Genomic DNA, 22,678 nt, shown 5'->3' on the forward strand with positions numbered 1-22,678 from the left:
AAAAGGGCCAAGGAAGCTTTCTCTCTCCCCCTTCATAACCCACTAAATAAACTCTATTACCTTCCCCCCACCCACCCAAAAAAACCTGACCCTGACTTGACCCCAAGACCAGAACCAAGGACTTGAAATCTCACCAATCTCTGAACTTGTCCCAGAGTCAGGCCACAAAATCCCACCAATCCCAAGCTGCCCTGGAAAGCTTCGCCCTGCCTCACCCCCTACCAAAAACCCCTGTATAAACGTTGTATTCTGTTCAGTTTGTTGCGGTTTCTCACCCAGAGGCAGCCACCCTCCTGGATTTTTCCTTCCCGATAAATCTCTCATGGGAGGTTTGTCCTGTGGTGGCACTTTCACTGGAGCCGAGTCCAGCTGTGACAACTTTCAGGAGAACAGAGCAAAACTATGACACTTTTGCCGGTGAAACTTTCCCCTAGAGGAGCAGAGCTGTTACATCTTTCCTGGGGAAACATCTTCGTTGGGGAAACCCTCCCCCAACAGAGTAGAGTTGGTCCATTTGCAGAGAGGAACCCATTCCCTGGAGCAGACCTGTAAGCTGCAACAGTTACAATGACTTCATGGGTTTTTCTTGGCTCCCGACTGCCAGGAAACATTTCCATCAGAGCTGCAATGATAACATTTGGTGTCATGAGTGGAATGGGTTCTCCTGGTGCCTGTGCTGCCCATCATGATCTGAGATGCAAGGGAACCCTATCCCTCATCTACAGTCCACTGGCAACAGACCCACCTTCTGGCTCACCAGTCACTCAGCACCCCATCCACCAGCAGCAACTGGGTAAGTTTCTCCTCTGGTTGATGTAAACATTTCTGAGGAAGTGACCATTGAGTATCCAGCATTCCTCTGATACTCTTGGAGGTAGAGGTATCTTCATCCACATTCTTTAAGGCTATGACTGGCCCTCTTCACATGACCCCATCCCACCACTGATATGGGATTCCCCTCTGTATGCTGTAAATACCGTTGGTTGATAAAGAAGCTGCTTTCGGCCTACTGCAGCACAGAATAGGGCAAGGTAGGTTTTCCAAGCAAATAGCGGAGGAGAGAGTAGGCAGAGTCAGAGAGAAGCCATGTAGCCTCTGCAGGAGTAGGACACTGGACACTAGATGGAACCTTCCTGGTAGACCACAACCATGTGGTGATACAAAGATTAATAGAAATGGGTTAATTTAAGATATAAGAGCTAGGCAAGGAGAAGTGTGAGCTAATAGGCCAAGCAGTGTTTAAATTAATACAGTTTCTGTGTGCTTATTTTGGGTCTGTGTGACTGGGAAACGAATAAACAGCCTCCAGCTACAGAATGGTGCTCAAACGTTTGGAGATGATGCCCGTCACCCACTTGGGGTCTGGATGCTTTTGTGCCCACTGGGAGTCAGGAAGAAAGTAGCAGAGACAATGCCCGTGGCTCAGCGCTCCCCGTCTGGGAAGGCAGTGGAATCGGATCTGCTAGGAGTGCACAGGCAAGAGAGTATGGCAGATTCTGCCACCAGACACAGAGATACTTCCAGGCTGTGCAGTGCACTGCAAGGCAGATTTAGCTTTTACTCAGATTAAAAGGGTTTATATACTGCACAGTGTCACCCAGAGTTGAGGTGGTGAGGATGGCTCCCACCCAGCAGCCCCAGAGCTGGTGTGAACTACCTCTGCCATATGGAAAGTCTGAGAGAGGCAGAACCAGCATCCAGGGCCACTGCAGCCAAGATGCTTACCATTTTAAAAGTGCTCCTGGTCAAAATTACAGATTTTGATTACAGATTACTGATTATGAAAATGCAATAAAGACAGATTTAGACAGAAATAAACCTCTTAACACTGTGTCTTTAAAAACTGTATGTAGGCTTGGAAGAAAGAGGAAAAAGAATATAGAGAGTCATAAAAGAAGCAAATAGTTTAAATAAATAAAGTCTTTAAAGAAACAGTAAAAAAGTACAGACAGTCATAGATTAAAGAAGTAAAGAAAAATAAGCCACATAAAGATGAAATATACAGAGTTTGAATTATATATATTATTATTGTGTTTTCTTTAAATTTTTTGACTGTGAATGAGCTAAGTACAGAGAGACATTTCATTGTATGGGCTGATAAGCTAAACCAACATATATACTTTAAAGGTATCTTGACTTCAGAATTTGGGTCTAAGGCTGTGTTGCTTTGGAAAAGAAGTTCTACTTTTGTTTCCACAGAGGATGAGAACCTGTCAATTCCTTCCAGACTAATGCAGTTTGATGAACCAAGAGTCCCTAAAAGGTCTCCATGAACCCCTAAAATTACTTAAATTACTTCACCCAACAAAAACCAGGAAGCAGTTTGGAAAGAACTATGCCCAAATTCCCAAATATTGTTTATAAATGTTTGTTACATTTAAAGGGGGATATGGTATAGAGATGAATATTTTGCACCGATATGGATCTTGGTTCATTGATACATATTTAAGGTCAATTTTGTTATATATATGATGTAGGATTCCCCTCTGTATGCTAAGAATATCAATTGGTTGTAGTGGTGGGAGTGGCGGGCTGCGGCCCGGCTCCCAGCTAACTTTACCCAAAATAATTACACGGAAACTGTATTCATTTTAAACACTGCTTGGCCCATTAGTTTCAGCCTTTTATTGGCTAACTCTCACATCTTGATTAACCCATTTTTAATAATCTGTGTAGCACCATGAGGTGATGACTTACTGGGAAGGATCTTAACCTGCGTCCATCTTGGAGAGGAGAGCTATAGCGTCTAATTCATTTCCCTTCTTCCCAGCATTCTGTTTTGTCTTCCCTGCCTACCTATGTTCTGACCTATCAGGCCAAGCAGTTTTCTTTATTAATTAACCAATGAAACAACAGATAGATAAAAGACCCATCTATATCAATTAGTTAATAAAGAAACTGTCAATTAGTTAATAAAGAAACTGTGTTAGGCCTATGCAGGGCAGAATACGGGTGGGCGGAGAAAACTAAACTGAATACTCAGAGAAAGAAGGCAGAGCCAAGGAGACGCCATGTAGCCCCACCAGAGACAGATGCTGGAACTTTACCCGGTAAGCCACAGTCACATGGTGATACACAGATGACTAGAAATGGGTTAAATTAAGATGTAGGAATTAGCCAATAAGAAGCTAGAGCTAATGGGTCAAGCAGTGTTTTAAATAATATAGTTTCTGTATGGTTATTTCTGGTCTGAGCTGCTGGGTGGCTGGGAAACAAACAAGCAGCCCTTCCTACAACACACACACACACACACACACACACACACACACACACACACACTGCTCTTGATTAAGGTATTGTGTTTGTGCAGCTCATTTTAAAATATATGTATAATTAAAACATATAGGTTAATAGATTATCATCTATAATAGTCAAGCATGTAGTCATGTTAGTTAGGTTTTCTAGATATACAGAGATATATAGTTTTATATATATATAGATATAGATACTTCAGTTAGATAGATATTCTTCAAACCTTTCAAAGACTAACAGAATATGGCATCTAAAATGTTTTAAAAACTTAGGACTCTTCATGACAATAAGACACATCTGTTCCTGGCAGCACCAATTACTTCAAGAGGAAGATGGGCATCAAAGAGGCTCCTAATGGAGTTTGCTAGCCATTTGGGCAAGAAACTGCTCTTGCCTGGACTGCTTGATGCTTTGCTGTGTGAACTGGACATGCAGGATCCACAGAAAAACAACTGCTGAACTTGCCTAAAGGTGAGACAGTCCTTTAGGGTTCCTGCTTCATAAAAGAATCTGCCAGACATTCTGCAGGACACTGTCATGCAGTACTTGGCAACATCTGTCTAAATTATAGATCGGTGCATGTGCTCTTTGACCTAGAATTTCTAGGCCTACCTCGAATCATAGGTGTTCGGCGACGTGCACAGACTCCCGTGCAGTGATTTTGGCAACAACAGTGGGTTGTTTTGCAATACTAGAGATTGAACAGAGGGCCTTGTGCACACTGGGCAAGCACTCTGCCACTAAGAAGCATCCCCCAGGCTGTCAACTTTGTAATAAACAGCAACTTTATAATAAAAAGCTAAAGGCAAAGTAAGTGCCATCAACCAGGACTGAACAGAGCAGATGAGTGTACAGCCACATGAGACTGAAGGAGGGCAGATTCCTTGCCTCTGCGGGTGGCAGAAGCACCTTGCTCTGGGTTTCACTGCAGCTGCTGTGTGCAGATAGGCCGCAGAGAACTCATTCATCTCGGGGCGCTAGTTTATTAGTTTACCTAGTTTACTGTATTTGGCTGTACCTACATTTAAAGGTAAATTACCATTCCTGTTATCACATCTACGGTAATTTATTTATCATAGATACGGTGTTCTGCCTGCAGGCCAGAAGGGAGTATCAGACCTCATTACAGACCGTTGCAAGTCCACCATGTGGTGGCTGAGAATTGAGCTCAGGACCTCTGGAAGAGCAGCCAGTGCTCTTAACCACTGAGCCACCTCTCCAGCCCCGGCAATTTAAATTTAAATGCTGAAGTTGAAAACAGGGCTTCAAACCCAGCTGTGCATCTAGCAGGCCATCATTGCCGCTGTTTGGGGGGTCAGCCTCCAGCCGCACAGGGCCTTGACAGGAATTCACGGAGTTGGTGAAGCTAGACTTTTCTATCTGAGGGGAGTTAGGGGAAAAGGCACTCCCAAACTCTCCTGATGATTTCCTTCTTTATTTTCTCTCTCTGTTCTCTCTCTCTATCTCATGATTTTTTTTTTCACAGATTTTATTCCCCAACAGAATCATCCAGACAATACAAGAATCAAAACGGTTGCATTTCATTTTTCAAGTGAATGATTGTAGGTAAAAACATGTTTTTTTTCCTCTCCCTCACATGACTAAACATTTTATGTATTACAGGTAAAAAACAAATTATCCCAAGAACCCACATACATTCATACCCAAGCAACTTGTTATAGATTAACTGTGCGTGCAAGCAAGGTGTTCTTGTCAGGTCTTTTAGCAGCAGTCTTCAATTTGCAGTTATAAAGAAAGGGCCAATTACTTTATCATTTATATTGAAAAGTAGTCTTATAAGGAATCACAAAACTAAACTTTTATATGTGACAAAGAATCAGTCAACTCCACTTTAGTCTTTAGGGTGCATTCCATTCACTAATAGGGTTTGGGTTTTTTTGTATCAGGAGATTGAGGGCAGAAATGGATATAAGGAATGAATCATTGCCTTTGGTCATCAACCAAATCTAGCAAGGAGGGTGTGTCAGCCAGTAATAATTGTAATAATTGGGCTGCTTTGTTCTTGTTCCCTGACCTTTATTTTTTTTTTAAGACAGGGTTTCTCTGTGTAATAGACCTGGCTATCCTGAGCTTGCTTTGTAGACCAGGCTGGCCTCAAACTCACTGAGATCCACCTGCTTCTGCCCCTCAAGCGCTGGGACTAAGGGCATGCACCACCACTGCCCAGCTCAGCTATGTGCCTTTGTTTTAACTTTGCTATTGGGCTTTTCACCTCAAAGTTACTTAACTAAGACATCTTAGTCTAACTTTCTTATTTTCAAAGCTTTGTTTCAGCTGTGATACACTCCAAGACCTGTGAACATATCTCCCAACATTAAGGTTGAAAGAATTTAAACTAGTTGAGCTACCGGGACTCAATTGTTAGTCATTAACTTGAGCTACAACCCATGCGTGTCCTTAGGTGAGACTTAGACCCTGGCTGTGAAACATATCCTTGTATTTATTTTTATTCATCAAAACTCTGTATAAGCTATCAGTATTGTTATCAAAGCAAACAGTTCAGCTTAGGGAGTGGTCATCGTCTTGACAATCCACAGGTAAAAATGCTCAGTAGAACGGGATGTTTCCAAGAGATAAACACACTGTATTTCAGGCAGCAGAGATCTCCCCACATCCACTCACACCATGCTAGACACCAGAGAAAGAGAGCTGCAGCAAACATGGAAAGACACGGCAAAAGCAAAAGACATTCCGGGGTCTGTAGCTCCGTGGCTTTTCCTAAATGGGATTGGCCCATCAGAGAATGCCCTTCTGCCGGGCTGACACCTGGAGCTTCAATTGCAACTCGCTGCTTCTGTGTCATGGCCAACGGCACAGCATCACACATCTTTCGGGGTACCTGTGACCTACACGCGACAGCTTGAAGTGTTGCTCGGAATAAAACAACCAGTTCAAAAGCATGCCATTTGGGAAGGTTCAGTAAGCTAGCCATCTGGAAAACCGCAGAGGAAGGGAGGAGCCCCAGATACCCCTCTGGTCTTGGTGGGTTTCAATGCAAACAATGATCTCTAGAATATTTCATCTCTGATACTTTCCTGTTGTGACCTTTGTCAATCATATTTACAATCTGCCTCTGCCTTGAATGGAGGCTTAATTTTTTTCAGATGTATGATGTTGGTCACATGTTATCAAGAGAGAAAAACACATTTTTGTTGTTTTTAAGAAGGTATAACCAAAACTTAGTTGGGCAATGGTAATGCTCGCCTTTAATCCCAGCATTCAGGAGGTAGAAACAGGTGGATCTCTGTGCGTTCAAGGTCAGCCTGGTCTACAGAACAAGTTTCAGGGCAGGCTCTAAAGCTACAGAGAAACCCTGTCTCAAAATTCCCCCCCTCCAAAAAAAGATATAACCAAAAACTTATGGGTAAAGTTTGTATATGATCTATTTTTTGTGAATTTCTAATATATTCATGATACATGTGATTTAAGAATAATTTTTAGACTCGTTGTATTTTATCTGTATGTGTTTTGCCTGAATACTTGTACATGAAAATGTGTGACTAAGGAAGAAGGTGTCAGATCCCCTGGAATATGAGAGGTGGAGTTAGGGATGGTTGTGAGCCACCATGTAGGTGCTGGGAATCAAACCCACATCCTCTGGAAGAACATCATGCTCTTAACCTCAGAACCATCGCTCCAGAATGATGTTTTTAAAAACATATTTCTGCAAATGGAACATAATCTTAAATGACCTCTGGTTCGTGCTTCATTTCACTTAATATGATTGGAGGCAAATGGAGTTTCAAAAATGCTAGGCCTGGGACTAAGAGATGGCTCAGTGGTTAAGAGCATCTGTTGCTTTTCCAGAGGACCCAAGTTCAGTTCCCAGTTTCCATGCTGAGCCACTCATAGCCGCCTGTAACTCCAGCTTCAGGGAACCCCACTCCTCCCTCTTTTGCATAACTACCCACAGGTAGCGCGCGCACTCACACAATCATAAAGTAATAAAAACAAGTCTTACAAAATGAAATTCTGGTCCTTTTGTTGGAGAAGACAAGTACGGACAGGTCAGGGAGGATGGTAGTTAGCCCTCGGTAGTTTCTCAATCCTTCCCTACTTTGTAACCCAAATCAAATGTTACATTAACACAGCAAAGGATGACCTAACTTGGCAGAACCATCCGAAAGACCTGGCGGGAGGTTCTGGGGGTCCGACCGGCAGAGGGCGCGCCGAACACGGGGAGCCTCAGGGCCCACTTAGGCCCCGCCCTGACTCCGCCCAGGCCCCACCCACCGCCGTCACGCGCCGGCCGGCGGGGTTCAGCCTGTTGCTGATGCTGCGGCGCTGTATTCACCATGGGGCTGGCGTGTCGAGTCTGTCCTGTCCGACTGTGGCTGCTGCTGCTGTCGCTCCTGCTGGGCCTCGGCGCAGGTAGGTTCCCGAGAAAGGCGGACCGGTGGTGGGTGCTTCCTTCTCGGATTTGTTACTGAATTCGTGATCTTTTTTAAAAAACACATTTTCCCCCTCCCCCTCGTTCTTCCCTTGCATTGATTTATATCGCTTTTGAACCTCCTAATTTTTATTTATGTTTTAGTTCAAAGTTCCTTTTCTGCCTTTTTCCTGGTTCTGGGTGGTTCCTCTTTGCGGAGGTAGAGGTGGTTGTACCAAAACATACGGTTTCAGGAAACTGCTGATGAGTGAGACTTTAAGGTCTAAAGGCCACCTCCCGTTTCTGCTCGGTTGACGGCCTAGTGACTTGTAGGGTCATTTGATTGAACTGAGATCAGAGGCCAAAGAGACCCCTGTAAATCCTACCAAACGTGAGGTGTTGCTTTGAAACAATGCCTGCCCCCTCTGCTGGGTTAGAACAGACAAAATATCAGCTGACTCCACTGGCCTGTTTTGGGGCAAAAGCAAATTTGTGTTTTGTGGAATAATTTGGAAATGTTCTTGCACTTTATTTATTTTCCTGAGGCAGGGTTTCTCTATGTAGCCCTGACTATCCTAGAACTAGCTCTGTAGACCAGACTGGCTTTGAACTCACAGAGATCTGCCGGCTTCTGCCTCCTGAGTGCTATAATTAAAGGCGAGCACCACCACTACCTGCCAAAATCATTTTTTTTTAATTTTTGTTTTGCCTATATATATGTTTGTGTTACTATGTATATACCTGGTGCCCTTGGGGGTTAGACGAAGGCATTGAATCCATTGGAATTAGAGTTACAGAAGGTTGTGAGCTGCCATGTGGATGCTGGGACTCGAACCCAGGTCCTCTGGAAAAGCAGACAATGCTCTTACCAGCCGAGCCAGCTTTCCAGCCTTTATTTATTTACTTATTTACTTTGCATTTTTTAAAATTTGTTTTGTGAGTGTGGAAGAGGTGTGCATGTGCCACAGTGTGTGTGTGTGTGTGTGTGTGTGTGTGTGTGTGTACACGTGCACACACACGGTCAAAGGATAACTTGGGTAAATCAGTTCCCCTACTGTGTGGCTCCCTGGGATTGAACTAAGGTTTCCAGGCTTGGTGGCAACTGGCTTTTACCCCCTGAGCCATCTCACCACCCCCTGATTTTTCAGTCTTACTGCAGGAAAAATATTTCCTAGTCAGAATCAAGAACTGAGAATTCTATTTGGTCCCAAACTGGCCCCTTACTGTTAGGAAGCTGCATAGCAGGTCTGCGGGGACTCACTTGGCCCTACAGTTTATGCTTGGGAAAGGGAAGGTGTCCCTCCCCCGACCCCCTTATATTGAACAGTAGTCACTGCCAGGGAAGGGAGAGAAACACCAGGGGTAGATGCCAGGGTCTTCAGCCTTATCGATCATTTTCAAGAAACCTGTAATTTCGTGTTATTTTATAGACACAGCCACACCTGTCATTTTTCAGCCTCTCTTTTTTTTTTGGCTCCTTAGTCATTTTCTGGCATGCACACATGTGTATGTGTGTGTGTATGTGTGTGTGTGTGTGTGTGTGTGTGTGTGTGTGTGTGTGTGTTAAAGTTTCTTATTTCTCCAGTTGGCCCAAACTCAGCATGTGCTTAGGCAGGGCATGGACTCCTGAGCCTCCTGTCTTCCATCTCCCCAGTGATAAGATTATAGGCCTGGCCATAAGACAGCATCATCTTTTCACCCACTTCTATCTCTTCCTGCTGGGCCCCCTTTTTGTTCTTTTACTTGCTGAAGAGGCTTGAAAGCAGGAAGGAGAAAGCAGCGAAAAGCAGAAGCCACCCAGGGATTCTTCCCTCCATCTCCCATCCCTGCTTGCCCCACCCCATCCACCCACCTTGGCTGGGAACTGAACCCAGGCCCTGGCACAAGTCACGCCAAGGTTCCACAACTGAGCTTCACTCTCAGACTTCTTCTTTTACAAATGGTCTCACTGTGTTGCCCAAGAGAGAAGTGTTTAGTTTCTCTTTTCCATAGCTGAGGTCTGTGGGTTTGTGGGTTTGTTTATTTGAGCTTGGGTCTCACTTTGTAGCCCTGGCTGACCTGGAACTCACTTCATAGACCAAACTGGCCTCTAACGCACAGAGATCTACCTGCCTCTGCCTCTCAGGTGCTGGGATTAAAGGGTACACAAGCATGCCTGCCTGCCTGCCTTCCTTCCTTCCTTCCTTCCTTCCTTCCTTCCTTCCTTCCCTCCTTCCTTCCTTCCCTCCCTCCTTCCTCCTTCCCTTCCTTCCTTTCCTCCTTCCCTCCTTCCTTCCTCCCTCCTTTCTTTCTCCCTCCCTTCCTTCCTTTCCTCCTTCCCTCCTTCCTTCCTCCCTCCTTCCCTCCTTCCTTCCTCCCTCCTTCCTTCCTTCCTTCCTCCCTTCCTTCCTTTCCTCCCTCCTTCCTTTTTTGCTCTCCCTCCCTCCCTCTTTCCCTCCCTCCCTTCCTCCCTCTCTCCCTCCTTCCCTCCCACCCTTTCCTCCTTTCTTCCTTTCTCTTCCTCCCTTCCTTCCTCCCTCCCTCCCTCCCTTCCTTCTTTTTGTCTTTGTTTTTTCTAATCGGCACATATACTGAGAAGGCGAATGACCTAAAGCATACAAGATCATCTCTAACCTGGATGACCATCTCCACCAGGCTTGAAACCCACGTGGGCATTAGATATTCCTCAGGAAATGACACTGAGCTTCAGTTTCAGGAGCTGCCATCGACTGGCCCGCACAAGAAGGCAAGGAAGCATGGGATTATGTGACCGTCCGAAAAGATGCCCACATGTTCTGGTGGCTCTATTATGCCACCAACCCTTGCAAGAACTTTTCAGAACTGCCCCTGGTCATGTGGCTTCAGGTAAAGTAACTTCTTTGCCTTAAGGTCAGGCCCCCTTATACCTCTCTACTTGGTTCTTACGAGCATCCACCTTGCAAGCCTGGCTCAGTTTGGTCCAGCCAGTCCTGGGGGCTCCTCACGTGCCACTGAGACAGCTTGAAGCAAGAGTGTGTCAAAGGAAGCCCTGTTTACTGGTCTTAATTTCATTCATTCATTCATTTTGAAGACAGGATCTTGCTCTGTAGCCCAGTGTGGCCTCGAACTCTTGGCAATCCTCCTGCCTCTGCCTCCCAAGTGCTGATGTTATGGGTGTGCACTCCTGTCCCTTACTTTCCAGGGACATTTTATATTGAGTCCAGACAGTTTCAAGGGCCCTTACTGAAAACTTCCAATGATACAGTTGGCTTTCGACAGACGGAAGGTGTCTGAAAAGTTCTGAACCAAAGGTTGAGGTATCCCAATCCTGCTCACTTCTCCCTCGCCACACAATCCTGGGCCCCAACTTCTTGTACCCAGAGAAGCCATCTTTTTTTTTTTAACTTTGAGATTATAATTACAAAATTTCTCCCTTCCCTCTCCTCCCTCTAGCCCATCCATGTACCCTTCCTTGCTCTCTTTGAAATTCATGGCTTCTCTTTTCAGTCATTGTTTTTTGGTTTTGGTGGGTTTTTTTTTTTCTTTTGTTTTTTTCCCATACAGGGTTTCTCTGTGTTACTTTGGAACCTGTCCTGGAACTCATTCTATAGCCCAAGCTGGCCTCGAACTCACAGAGATCTACCTGCCTCTGCCTCTGCCTCCCGAGGACTGGCATTAAAGGCGTGCACCACCACCTCCAGGCCTTTTCATTAATTATTATTGCATATATTTTTCTAGATATAACATACTAGTTTTTTGTGCCTTAGCATGAATGTGAGCTCACGCCCTTCTTCTCCATGGTGTGTTTGTATTTTAACCCTGAATTCCACCTCTAGGGCTGAAGACAGAAACCTGTGAGCTGTTTAGGGATGGCAGAGACGCTGTGGCATTCTTCTAACGTCCCCTATGGTGGCCTCGCCCACCCGGAAGACTAATTTCTAGGGAGGGGCTGAGGTACCTTGAAGTTCTGAGTGTCTCACCTGTAATTAGGGCACCCTGGTACTCACCTCTGTGGGATATGGGTGAGGCTTCCTTCTCAAATGCCTGCTGGAACTGAGGCCTTGCCCCAAGGCCAGTCACTGAAGACTTCAGGTCGCTGTGAAGTGAAGATCACCAGTTTTGCTGTAGGATCTTTGCAGCCTCTGTGGGGGACTGGAAATACGGCTGGCCTGGTAGCGCAGCTGAAAGATGGTCAGCAGTGGAATCCACGTGCCCCGGGGCTGGCAGCTGGTTTTGAATGTGTGACATGGTTTCCCGGAAGAGCCGAGGCTGGAGTGGCCTCTCCTTCCACTTCTAGCCACAGGGAAACTCTTCCCTTCTCTGGACTTTAGTTTTCTTAGTGGGGGTGGGGGTGGGGGATGGGGATTTCACTGGGGTTTTGAGAATCTTTGTTAATCAGCAGAAGTTTCTGGCTCAGATGAAGCTGGTGTAGGGGAGGAAAAAGGAGAAGTGCTGAGACCAGGACGGAGCAGAGCGGCTGCCTCTTTGTCCCCAGCTACTCCAGGGCGCTTTCTGTTTTTCCAGCAACCAGTTTGAAAAGCACTGGATTTCATAGGTGGCTTTAGCTCAGTGGTTCCGAGTTTGCCTGCCCTGAAGGCGGCCCTGGGTTCTGTCCCCAGCACTACAGAACACAAAATGAAACCAAAACCCGAGTTGCAAGGCAAGCGTTCTTTGTGCTGTCTGCCTGGCTTGCGAGGGGGCGGTGTGTGGCTTTGGTTAGGCTAATCCTCCTGCTGAGATGCTATATGAAGGGTGATAGCTGAAGACACCAGTCTGCTCTTCTCTGCTTCCCCAGAGGCCTAAGGAAGAAGAATAGAATATGGTTGAGGAGGAAACAGTTAATTTAGATGAAAAAAAAAATCTAGTTAGCAGCCTTCCAAGGGTTCAGGAGGTAGCATCTTGGGGGAGTGACGTTCTTTGAGAATTGAGGTCATAGCATAGTAAGCTATTTCAGGGATAGTAAGCTATTTTTCAAGTCATTTAAGCATTTCAGTTCATCACTGACGCATTTATCATATTTCAGAGGACCCGTCACCCTGAGTCTCAGCTGTATAGATCAGCTGTTTCCAGAGTTTCTGGGGGAGATTTTGTGATCATTTATTGTTATTATAATTATTTTTATTCAAATAGCAGGGGCTTTAGCTATGGCTCATGAGAATTTGAATTTAGATACCCATCACTCAGGTACAATCTGAGTCAGTGGGGCTAGTTTATAACCCCAGTGCTGCGGAAGTGGAGGCAGGAGGCTCTCTCGAGCCCACTGGCCAGCCCGGCTAGCCGAACTTATCAACTCCAGGTTCAGTGAGAGACCCTGTCTTAAAATGTAAGGTGGAGAGCAATTGAGGCAGACACTCAGTGGTGACCTCTGGCTTCCCCGTGCGCGCACACACACACACACACACACACACACACACACACACACACAGTGGAATCTTCTAGTCAGTTCTCCTAGCTGCTGGAAAAGGGAGCAGAAATGGAAAATGAAAATTCTCGTCCAATGGCCCAGGCCCCGACATTCTCAGTCGTGTTTGCTGCCAACTTTGGCTTTCGACCTGCCCACACTGATAAGTCTTGAAAGAGAGGACCGGCCGCCGTTCGAGGGTGCACACTTCAGTAGTGGCCTGTGCCTGTGCGTTTATCTCGGAGCCACACCGCTTCTGAAGTTGTGATTCTAAGTGACCACATGACTCATTGTGCAGGTGTGGCTCCTCACCCTCGTCCCCATGGCAGGACATCCGAGTTGCGCCCTGCCCCCTGGTGCTATTCGTGGCACAACGATGAATATCTCCAGCTGGTTTGCAATCTTTTCATCACGGTATTAAGAAATCTTAGCATGTGAAGTGCCTATAATCACAGGGCAGCTGGGCCTCTGAATTTTAGCAAGAAGGTTAGTGACAGTTCACAACATTAGTGTGGGCGACACTTGGCCGACAGGGCCTGTTGTCTTGTCCTGCCAGCTCTGCTTCCCCTTTGTCCCGAAGGCAGCGTCTTGCCCAGGCTAGCCTTGAACTCAGTAATCCTCCTGTCCTGCCTTTGCATGCAGTGCAGGGATTATGGGTGTCTGTCACACCCCAGTCAGTCTTTGGGCAGATTTCCCTGGCTTCCGCTGTGCCATCTCATTCTTCCCTTTACCCTCTTCCTTCTGTACCCATCCTTCCCTGCCCTGAGACACTGTAGACCAGGGCACGTCTCTGACTCCACCCATAACGCTTCCCTCATCCCTGCCCCCCAGCTCATGTGGACCCCCTAGAAAAGCTCCCTCCTTTTCCCTGACCATCTCCCAGAAGACCTTTTCCCGTCATCCAGCCCACCTTACCTGCCCCATTTTGCCTGCTCAGAGCACACATAGGAACCAGTGCCTTTTGCAGTTTGGGGGCTCTGGTACTAATCTTCAGTTGAGTCCTACCTCTTTGCTGCCCATATAAACCCCTTCATGTCACATGCTCCCACTCCGAGACTTGTACACTGGCTATGGTGTACACAGAGACGAGGCTTATCCAAAGTGCCCCTCAGTCTTGTTACCTGGCCATCCACTGGGCCCCTAAGGAGAGAGTCTCCCAGCTTGGGCTGAGGGGAAAGAAAGAGTCAAAAAGCCAAGTTATAGTGGAGCCTGCAGGAGCTCAGGGGCTCAGGGCTAAGCCGTTCTGCCCATCTCTGTGCCTTTGAGCTCTTTGAGATGAGAGAGATTTAGAGATGTGTTTTGAAGGTCTCTTATGATGCTAGAACCGGTGAGCCCCAGGGCAGAGAACCAAGAGGGAGGAAAGGCCACCTTGGACCTCTTAAGTCATCTCCATTCTTTCCCAGAGAGACTTGCTTAGCTCCTGCAGGAGTTTGGTGGATGCAGAAGCTCCCAGATACTATGGAGCTGGAGAAAACATGTCCTTTGCTTTGAAATTTTTGTTTGTAGCTTAGGATGACCTTGAGCTCCTGATCCCCCTGCCTCATCCCCTCAATGCTGGAATTGTAGATGTGCACCTCCTCGCCCAGCTGAAAACATGTCCTTTGTCCAGGCTGGTGCAGCTGTCACTAGGTGCCCAGGTGTTTCCTGGGTGTGCACATCTGTTATACCAGCTGAAAATGTGTCCTTTGTACAGGCTACTGCAGCTGTCACTAGGTGCCCAGGTGTTTCCTGGTTGTGCACATCTGTTATACCAGCTGAAAATGTGTCCTTTGTCCAGGCTGGTGCAGCTGTCACTAGGTGCCCAGGTGTTTTCCTGGGTGTGCACATCTGTTATACCAGCTAAAAATGTGTCCTTTGTACAGGCTGGTGCAGCTGTCACTAGATGCCCAGGTGTTTTCCTGGGTGTGCACATCTGTTATAATAACCGGGACTTGGTTGAATTTTCTCTGGGTTAATGTCCGTTTCTTTCTCTTCTACAGGGTGGTCCAGGCGGTTCCAGCACTGGATTTGGAAACTTTGAGGAAATCGGGCCTCTGGACACCCATCTCAAGCCACGGAATACCACCTGGGTACAATAACATCCATTAACTATCCCATCATCTTCTCAGAGGCTGGACCCCATTGCTCCAGCCAGGCAGGGTGGGGCCACAGAGTTAGCAGTCCTCCCTGGTGGGCTTTCTTGAGACCTTGGATCCCTACACACAGGCTTCTTCCAGCCCAGCTTCTCCCATGTCTCTGAATGAGTATCCTACAGTTGTCTCTTGCCTTTTCCAACTTGGTGACCTTTCTCCACTGCCCTTCAGAAGCATCTAGCCATGCTGGGGCTCAGCTCAGTGTGGTATGATACTTGTCTCACATGCACAGAGCCTTGGGTTCAAACCTCAGCACTATAAAAACCAGGCTTAAGAATGAACACCTATAGAGGGCAAAAAGTTCAAGGTAGTTCTTGGCTGTGTAGCAAGTTCAGGGGCTAGCCTGGGCTATATGACACCCTGACTCAAAACAAACAAAACTGGGCCAGGCAGTGGTGGTGCATGCCTTTAATCCCAGTACTTGGGAGGCAGAGGCAGGCAGATCTCTGAGTGGGAGGACAGCCTGGTCTACAGACTGAGTTCCAGGACAGCCATGACTACAAAAACAAAAAACAAACAAAAAACAGAAACAAAACTGAAATCCCCTGCAGCTGATGCTGGTGACCTTGTGCCTAAGCACAGGTGGTCATCTGCAGCCTCAGACCTGCACTCCCACCATCTGCCACTACTTTAAATTTTCTTTGTCCTTCCCCTCGCATCTGGACTTCATCAAGCTTGCAAGTCCCTTGTCCCCCCCCCCCCCCCGCCTTTGTTATCTTCCTAGTTCTTTGTGTCCCCCCAACCCATCCCTTTCTTCTGTAAGCATCCTCATTCTCAGTTCACAGTCTGCCCGAGTCCGTCCTGCTGACTAGCTCGGCCTGAGCTCTCCTGCCCCCATGCGCTATGCCGTGCTGTGCTGCGTGTCCTCCAGTGTCCTCAGGCTCCTCGGGTCCTCCCCCCATCTGGTCCTCCTGCAGCGTTCTCTCTTGGCCCGAGACAGTTCTAATCTTGCTTGCTGCTGGAGTGCCAGAGTCAACCACTCCCCTCCCCAGCCTTCTTCCCACACCTGGAACCAAAGCAGGAAGATGGGAGCAGAGAGCCTGAATGAGGAGGGGCTTGGGGTCCAGCCGCTGTCCTTCCTCTGTGGGCTTGCACGAGTCCTGGGCCTTTTCAGGGGTTTCTGCTTCCTGATCAGTGAAGAACATGGCTGGATGCGCATCCCTGAGGCTCCTTCCAGATGCGCAATTTAGAATTCTCCTCCTCTTTGAAAAATTTAGTTCTTGCAGTGTAAACAGGAAGATGGGCCAAGGTGGAGATTAGATTCATCTCGAAGAAAACTGCTATGTGGGGCTGGAGAGATGGCTCAGTGGTTAAGAGCATTGCCTGCTCTTCCAAAGGTCCTGAGTTCAATTCCCGGCAACCACATGGTGGCTCACAACCACCTGTAATGAGGTCTGGTGCCCTCTTCTGGCCTGCAGACATACACACAGACAGAATATTGTATACATAATAAATAAGTAAATATTTAAAAAAAAAAGAAAAGAAAACTGCTATGTGATATCTATATTTCTTTTTAAAATATTTCTGAGACAGCATCTCATGAAGCCTAAGCCAGCCTCCAGTTAACTGGGTAGCCACGATGCCCTGAAACTTCTGATCCTCTAGCCTCTATGTCCGTGTGCTAGGATGACAGACATGGTCCACCACCAAGTTAGTGCAGTGCTGGGGCTCGAACCCCCTTCAGGCATGCTAAGCGAACATTCTAACGCTGAGCTGCATCCTCAGCCCATGCCATCCGCATTCCACATGTATGTTCATTCCCTCCAATTACTGCTCAGACTGATACAGCCTGGTGCTCCCTGCACTGTTCCCTGTAAGTGTGCTTCTGTGTGTGAGACGTGGTGGCCTAAAGGCTTTGTTCCTGTGTGTGTATTCGTCTTGTCTCACCTTTCTTGGTTGCAGTTTAGATTCTTATCCCCTTAAAGAAATCTTCATTTATTTTGTACGGTGTGTGTGTGTATGTGTATGTGTGTGTGTGTGTGTGTGTGTGTGTGTGTGTGTGTGTGTCTGCATCCACCTTGGGTTGCTGTTGTTTTGAGACAAAGTCTCTTATTCTCTTATTGGTTTGAAACTCACCATTTAGGCTACACTGCCGAGTGAGACCCCTCTCCACCTCCGCAGCACTGGAGTTACAAGCATGCACTACCTTGCCAAACTTTTTTTTTGACATGGGTTCTGAGGATCAAACTCAGGGTGATATGCTCATAAGGCAAGGACTTTACTAACTGGGCTGTTTCCCTAGCCCCTAAAATCACTTCAAAGAATAAGATAAAATCAGCACACTGGTATTATGGTAGATGTGGTTTTGCCAACTTGCTAGGAAGATCACTGGTGACTAACCGCCGGTTGCAATGGTTGTTTCTTCGGGGTGCCTGCAGCTGCAGTCGGCCAGCCTCCTGTTTGTGGATAACCCTGTGGGCACTGGCTTCAGTTACGTGAACACTACCGATGCCTATGCAAAGGATCTGGACACGGTGGCTTCAGACATGATGGTTCTCCTGAAATCCTTCTTTGATTGCCATAAAGAATTCCAGGTAAGGGCTGGGGAGATGGCTCAGTGGTTAAGAGCATTGCCTGCTCTTCCAAAGGTCCTGAGTTCAATTTCCAGCAACCACATGGTGACTCACAACCATCTGAAATGAGATCTGATGACCTCTTCTGGCCTGCAGGCAGACACACAGACAGAATATTGTATACATAATGAATAAATAAATAAATATTTAAAAAAAGAAAAGAATTCCAGGTTAATTCTTCAGTTCAGCCGTGAAAGACGAGCAAGAGGGACAAGGAAGTCTTCAGAATACTAAGCTCCCCGAAAAGTTCAGTGCCTTGGGGCAGCCAGGACTGCGTAGAGAGATCCTGTCTTGAAAGCAAAAGCAAACCAAAAGAGTTCAACGGCAGCTGATTCTCAGAGACTTCCTCTTTTCTTCCTGGGTTGTGGGCTCTGACTTTTTGTTATCACCCAACTAGATGTTAATAATCAGATCGCGGGCAAAGTCAAACAGACTGGGTTTATCAACCCCTGCACACTATAGAGATCTGGAGATAGTTCCTGTGAGTTGAAAGGCAATCCGGGTGTTTTAACTCTCGGTAAATTTCTTTCCTTGTTAGACGGTTCCGTTCTACATTTTCTCAGAATCCTACGGAGGGAAAATGGCTGCTGGCATCAGTCTAGAACTTCACAAGGTAAATGGGAGATGACTTTGTGGTGATGTTTTGGAACAAAAAAGTAGCGAGAGTTGCGTTCAGATACCTACCTGATGCTGAACAGGCCTGGTTGCTCTGTTTTGTTTTTTTAATTATTGTGTGTGCATGCACCATGCCATGGTTGTGTGGGGGTGTGTGTGTGTGTGTGTGCATGCCATGGTTGTATGGGTATGTGTGTGCATGCCATGGTTGTGTGGGTGTCTGAAGAACTCTCTCCTTATACTGTGGATTCTGGGGATCAAATTAGGTTGTCAGGAATGGCGTCTTGTGCACATACATACCTGTAGGTAAACTCTTATACATAGAAAATAAAAATAGGTACATTTGTAAAAGATTTCTTTAAAAAAAAATTCTACACGTATGAATATTTTGCCTGCATGTACGTCTGTGTACCAAAGACGTGTATTTGTATATGTATGTATCTGCATGCCTGGTACCCACAGAGGCCAGAGGAGGGCACTGGATCCCCTGGAACTGGAGTTGTAGCCAGTTGTGAGCTGCCATGTGGGTATTGGGAATCGAACCCAGGTCTGCTGTCCTCTGAAAGAGCAACTAGTGTTCTTAACTGCTGAGCCATCTTTCTAGTCCCTACATCTTTTTTGTTTGTTTGTTTTGTTTTGTTTTGTTTTTTTGTTTTTTGAGACAGGGCTTCTCTGTAGCTTTGGAGCCTGTCCTGGAACTAGCTCTTGTAGACCAGACTGACCTCAAACTCACAAAGATCCGCCTGCCTCTGCCTCCCGAGTGCTGTGATTAAAGGTGTGCATCACCACCGCCCGGCCCTACACCTTTTTTTAAAAAAAGATTGATTTCTTTCTTTATGTAATGTTTGCGAGTGCTCCATCTGCGTGTACACCTGCACACCAGAAGAGGGCATTACAACCATCTTGCTACAGATGGTTGTGAGCCACCATGTGGTTGCTGGGAATTAAACTTGGGACCTCTGGAAGAACAGTCAGTACTCTTAACCTTTGAGCCATCTCTCCAGCCCCCACATCTTTTTCTTTCTTTTTTTTTTTTAACATCAGAATATAAGCTAGCTAGGTATGGTGGGCACACACCTGTAGTGCAAACACTAGATGCTGAGGAAAGAGGTTGTGAGTTTGAAGCCAGCCTGGGCTACACGCTGTCTCAAAGAAAGAAAAACTCATCTACCAGGTGGCACTCACCACTCTTTAGTACTTTGTAATACTTCCTGCTCACACCCATGAAATCCTAACCAAAGTGCAGTCACACTGTGACCTGTCTCCCTCAATGGGCCCCCTCCTTTTTCCTGTTCAGACTTCTTTCCATGGTCCCAGCATGTCTTTTAAGCTAGTTTGTCCAAGCAAATACACCGTCCAGATGAGTGACGTCTGGCTTCGCTGTCCCTACGGGCTCTTCATTCAGCACAGACTTCTTTCCATATATTCACATCAGTTAGCTTTTGCTCTCCTCCCCTTGGCAGCCTCTTGGTCTCTTTATTTTACCAGATACACATAACTGTAACCCATACATGTGATTATATGTGATATCTTATATGATACCCCGGCTCATATTCTTATATTATATTCAACTGTTTAATAATATGCTGTGGGGATATTTTCACATTGGTTTTTTTTTTAGATTTATTTATTTATTAAGCGTACAATGTACTGCTGGCAAGGAAGACACCAGGTCTCGTTACAGACGATTTTGAGCCACCATGTGGTTGCTGGGAATTGAACTCGGGACCTCTGGAAGAGCAGCCAGTGCTCTTACCCTCTGAGCCATTTCTCCAGCCCCTTCACCTTGGTTTTTCAGGCACCTTCTGCTTTGTCTTGAGTTTTATCACGTATGATGATGGTTCATGTGCCCATTTTCCTAGTGTACATTTAGGTTGTGTCCAGCATTCTGTTTTGGGACTGGTGTAGAGAAGGATGGCCTTCCTGTCCTGTGAGTGGTACCCACCCTCAGGATTGTCCTGCTGAGCCCCAGCCTCTGTGACTGCTGCTTGGCAGTGGTATCTGTACCCAAGGAGCCCCTGAGCACCTTGGGAGGCTCCCAGACTTCAGGACACAGATGTCCTTAGCCTCCCAAAGATAACTAGGGACAGACCCCATACCTGTCCCAAGGACACTCATGAATAAGGTGGAGAAAAACTCAGCAGCCCCTCCTCTATTTCCCAGTGGCGGTGGGCAGGGGCTGCTGTCACGTGTGTGGTCATCTGATGCCTGGGAAAACTTGAACAGTGTGAGTTAGGGGAAGGCATGAGTATGCACTTCTGCCGAGGAGGGATGGGAGCCTTGGTGCCCTTGGTCAGAGCATTTCTTGGCTCTTCTTTCAGGCTATTCAGCAAGGGACCATCAAGTGCAACTTTTCTGGGGTTGCCTTGGGTGACTCTTGGATTTCCCCTGTGGGTAAGTATGTGGCTTTTAGGCCTCTCTCTTTTTTCCTATCCCTGTCCCTGTCTGTGACTTTGGACTTATTGTGTGACTTCTGGGGAAACATAATGAAAGGTCTTCTTTGCCTCCGGCACCAGCAGACTGAAAGATTCCATCCAAGTCCTGCTTGGTGGACCAGGGAGCTTATGGGTGTTGCTTACAGGAGCCTGGGTGACTCTTGTACAACTGTGTACTGAAAAGTCCTGTCCCTAGGCAATTTTAAAATTTTTTTTGCGACAGCATCTCTCTACATAGCTCTGGTGGGCCTAAAACTCACTCTCTAGACCAGACTGGCCTCAGACTCAGAGATCCACCTGCCTCTGCCTCAGGAGTGCTGGGATTAAAGGAGTGTGCCACTGTGTCCTAGGCTTATACAGTAAATATCTTTTTCCTCTGAGCCATCCTGCTGGCTCCCCAGGCAAGTTTAACCTCATAGATTTGAGTATTTCTAGGATGATGTATAGTAGGGCAGGCAGTAGTGAGTTTGGAGTGTAAAGGAAGGGTCTTGTCAAAGTCTTGTGATCTCCTTTCCTCCCTTGATTGCTCTCTTATCACGGACCTAACTAGCTGCCGTGTAGTTCCGTTTATTTTGTTGCCTTGACTACCGTTCAAGGTCTCTGATAGGTCACTCTGCTGTGTGCTGGTGACCAAGTCAAGCCTGGAGAAGCAGCCATCCCACAGGGCTGTGCTGTCCTGATAGAATGAGAGGGCAGCGGAAGTCTCTGGGTTCTTGGGAAAGCATCACAGACAGTAGTCATTCCCACAGGGTACGTGGGGCTGAGTCGTCATTGACGTCGCTTCTGCGACCAAGCTGAGTTCTCTGCTGCGACTTTCCCAGCAAAGGAATCGAAGTTTACAGTCAGAGATGGCTATGAACACTCAGGGATGTTGAAATCCTCCCTCAGACAGCTTGAGTGGCCTCGGAAAGAGGAGATACAGTTCTGTGCAACTCGGCACAGGTGAATCTGTGTCACTAGCTCGTCCTCTCCGGCAGCCTGACGCTAGACGAGCATGCGCAGTGAGGTTTCCATGTGTGACTTGCGGTGGAGGTGAGGCAAGGTTGGTGTCATGTCCTGCAGCTCTGAGGTCTGCACTTTTGTAATCCTTTAGGAGCACAGACGGGAGTGGTCTATCTCAGACACGATCGGGGTGTTGTGGCTTCAGGCGGCTGACCCGGTTAACTCTCCTGGGTTCCTTCAGCCTCAGCACCACGGCCATTTGGAAGAGTGTAGTGTTACGGGGAACTGTTCTGTGTATTAAGGACATTTTGTTGTTGGTAGTGGGGTTTGTGAGATGTATGCATGTGGTATATTAATACATGTGTGCAAATGCATGTGTCCGAGTGCGCATACATGCATAAGCCAGAAGAGGACATCAGACGTCTTTGTCACTCTCTACCATATGTCTTTAAACACAATTCTTTGAGATTTTATTTATTTTTATTTCATGTATGTGGGTGTTTGCCTACATGTATGTCTGTGCACTGTGTGCATGTAGTGCCCTGAGGGGCCAGAAGAGGACATCAGATCCTCTGGGACTGGAGTTACAGGTGGTTGTGAACCATCTGATCAGATCAAACTTGTTCATCTGGAAGAGCAGGGAGAGCTGTAGACCTCTGAGCTGAGCTTTCTCTCCAGTCTTCCACCTTATTTCTTGAGACAGGGCATCTCCCTGGACCCGGAACTAGACTGGTAGCCAGCAAGCCTCCGCAATCTTCCTGTCTCTGCCCCACACCGTGCTGGGACTGACTATAGGCTCATGCGGCCAAGCCTGGCTTTGTATGTGGGCCCTGGGATTTGAACTCAGGTCCTCATGCTTGTGCAGCTAGCACGCTTACCTGTGAGCCATCTCCCTGACCCCAATTTTTGGACATTTGTCTGTAGCAGCCTCATCCTCTGGTCATGAGATGCCAGTAGGATCACTCAGTGTGACATCCAGA

General features: G+C 46.9%; 1 protein-coding gene across 1 annotated transcript in view; it reads left to right on the forward strand.

The window, feature by feature from the left end:
* Nucleotides 1-7,501: 7,501 nt before the first annotated feature.
* The window catches only part of Scpep1 (serine carboxypeptidase 1), a 30,517-nt gene continuing 15,340 nt past the window's right edge, over nt 7,502-22,678 (forward strand). Inside the window, exons 1-6 of the mRNA XM_048446865.3 lie at nt 7,502-7,644; nt 10,332-10,486; nt 14,981-15,070; nt 17,512-17,667; nt 18,245-18,319; nt 20,643-20,715. Of these exons, the coding sequence (XP_048302822.1) occupies nt 7,569-7,644; nt 10,332-10,486; nt 14,981-15,070; nt 17,512-17,667; nt 18,245-18,319; nt 20,643-20,715 (625 nt within the window). The 5' untranslated portion in view covers nt 7,502-7,568. The remainder of the gene's footprint in view (nt 7,645-10,331; nt 10,487-14,980; nt 15,071-17,511; nt 17,668-18,244; nt 18,320-20,642; nt 20,716-22,678) is intronic.

This window comes from Myodes glareolus, chromosome 9 (assembly GCF_982192425.1).
Source record: "Myodes glareolus chromosome 9, mMyoGla1.1, whole genome shotgun sequence".
In the NCBI taxonomy this organism is placed as follows: Eukaryota; Metazoa; Chordata; class Mammalia; order Rodentia; family Cricetidae; genus Myodes; species Myodes glareolus.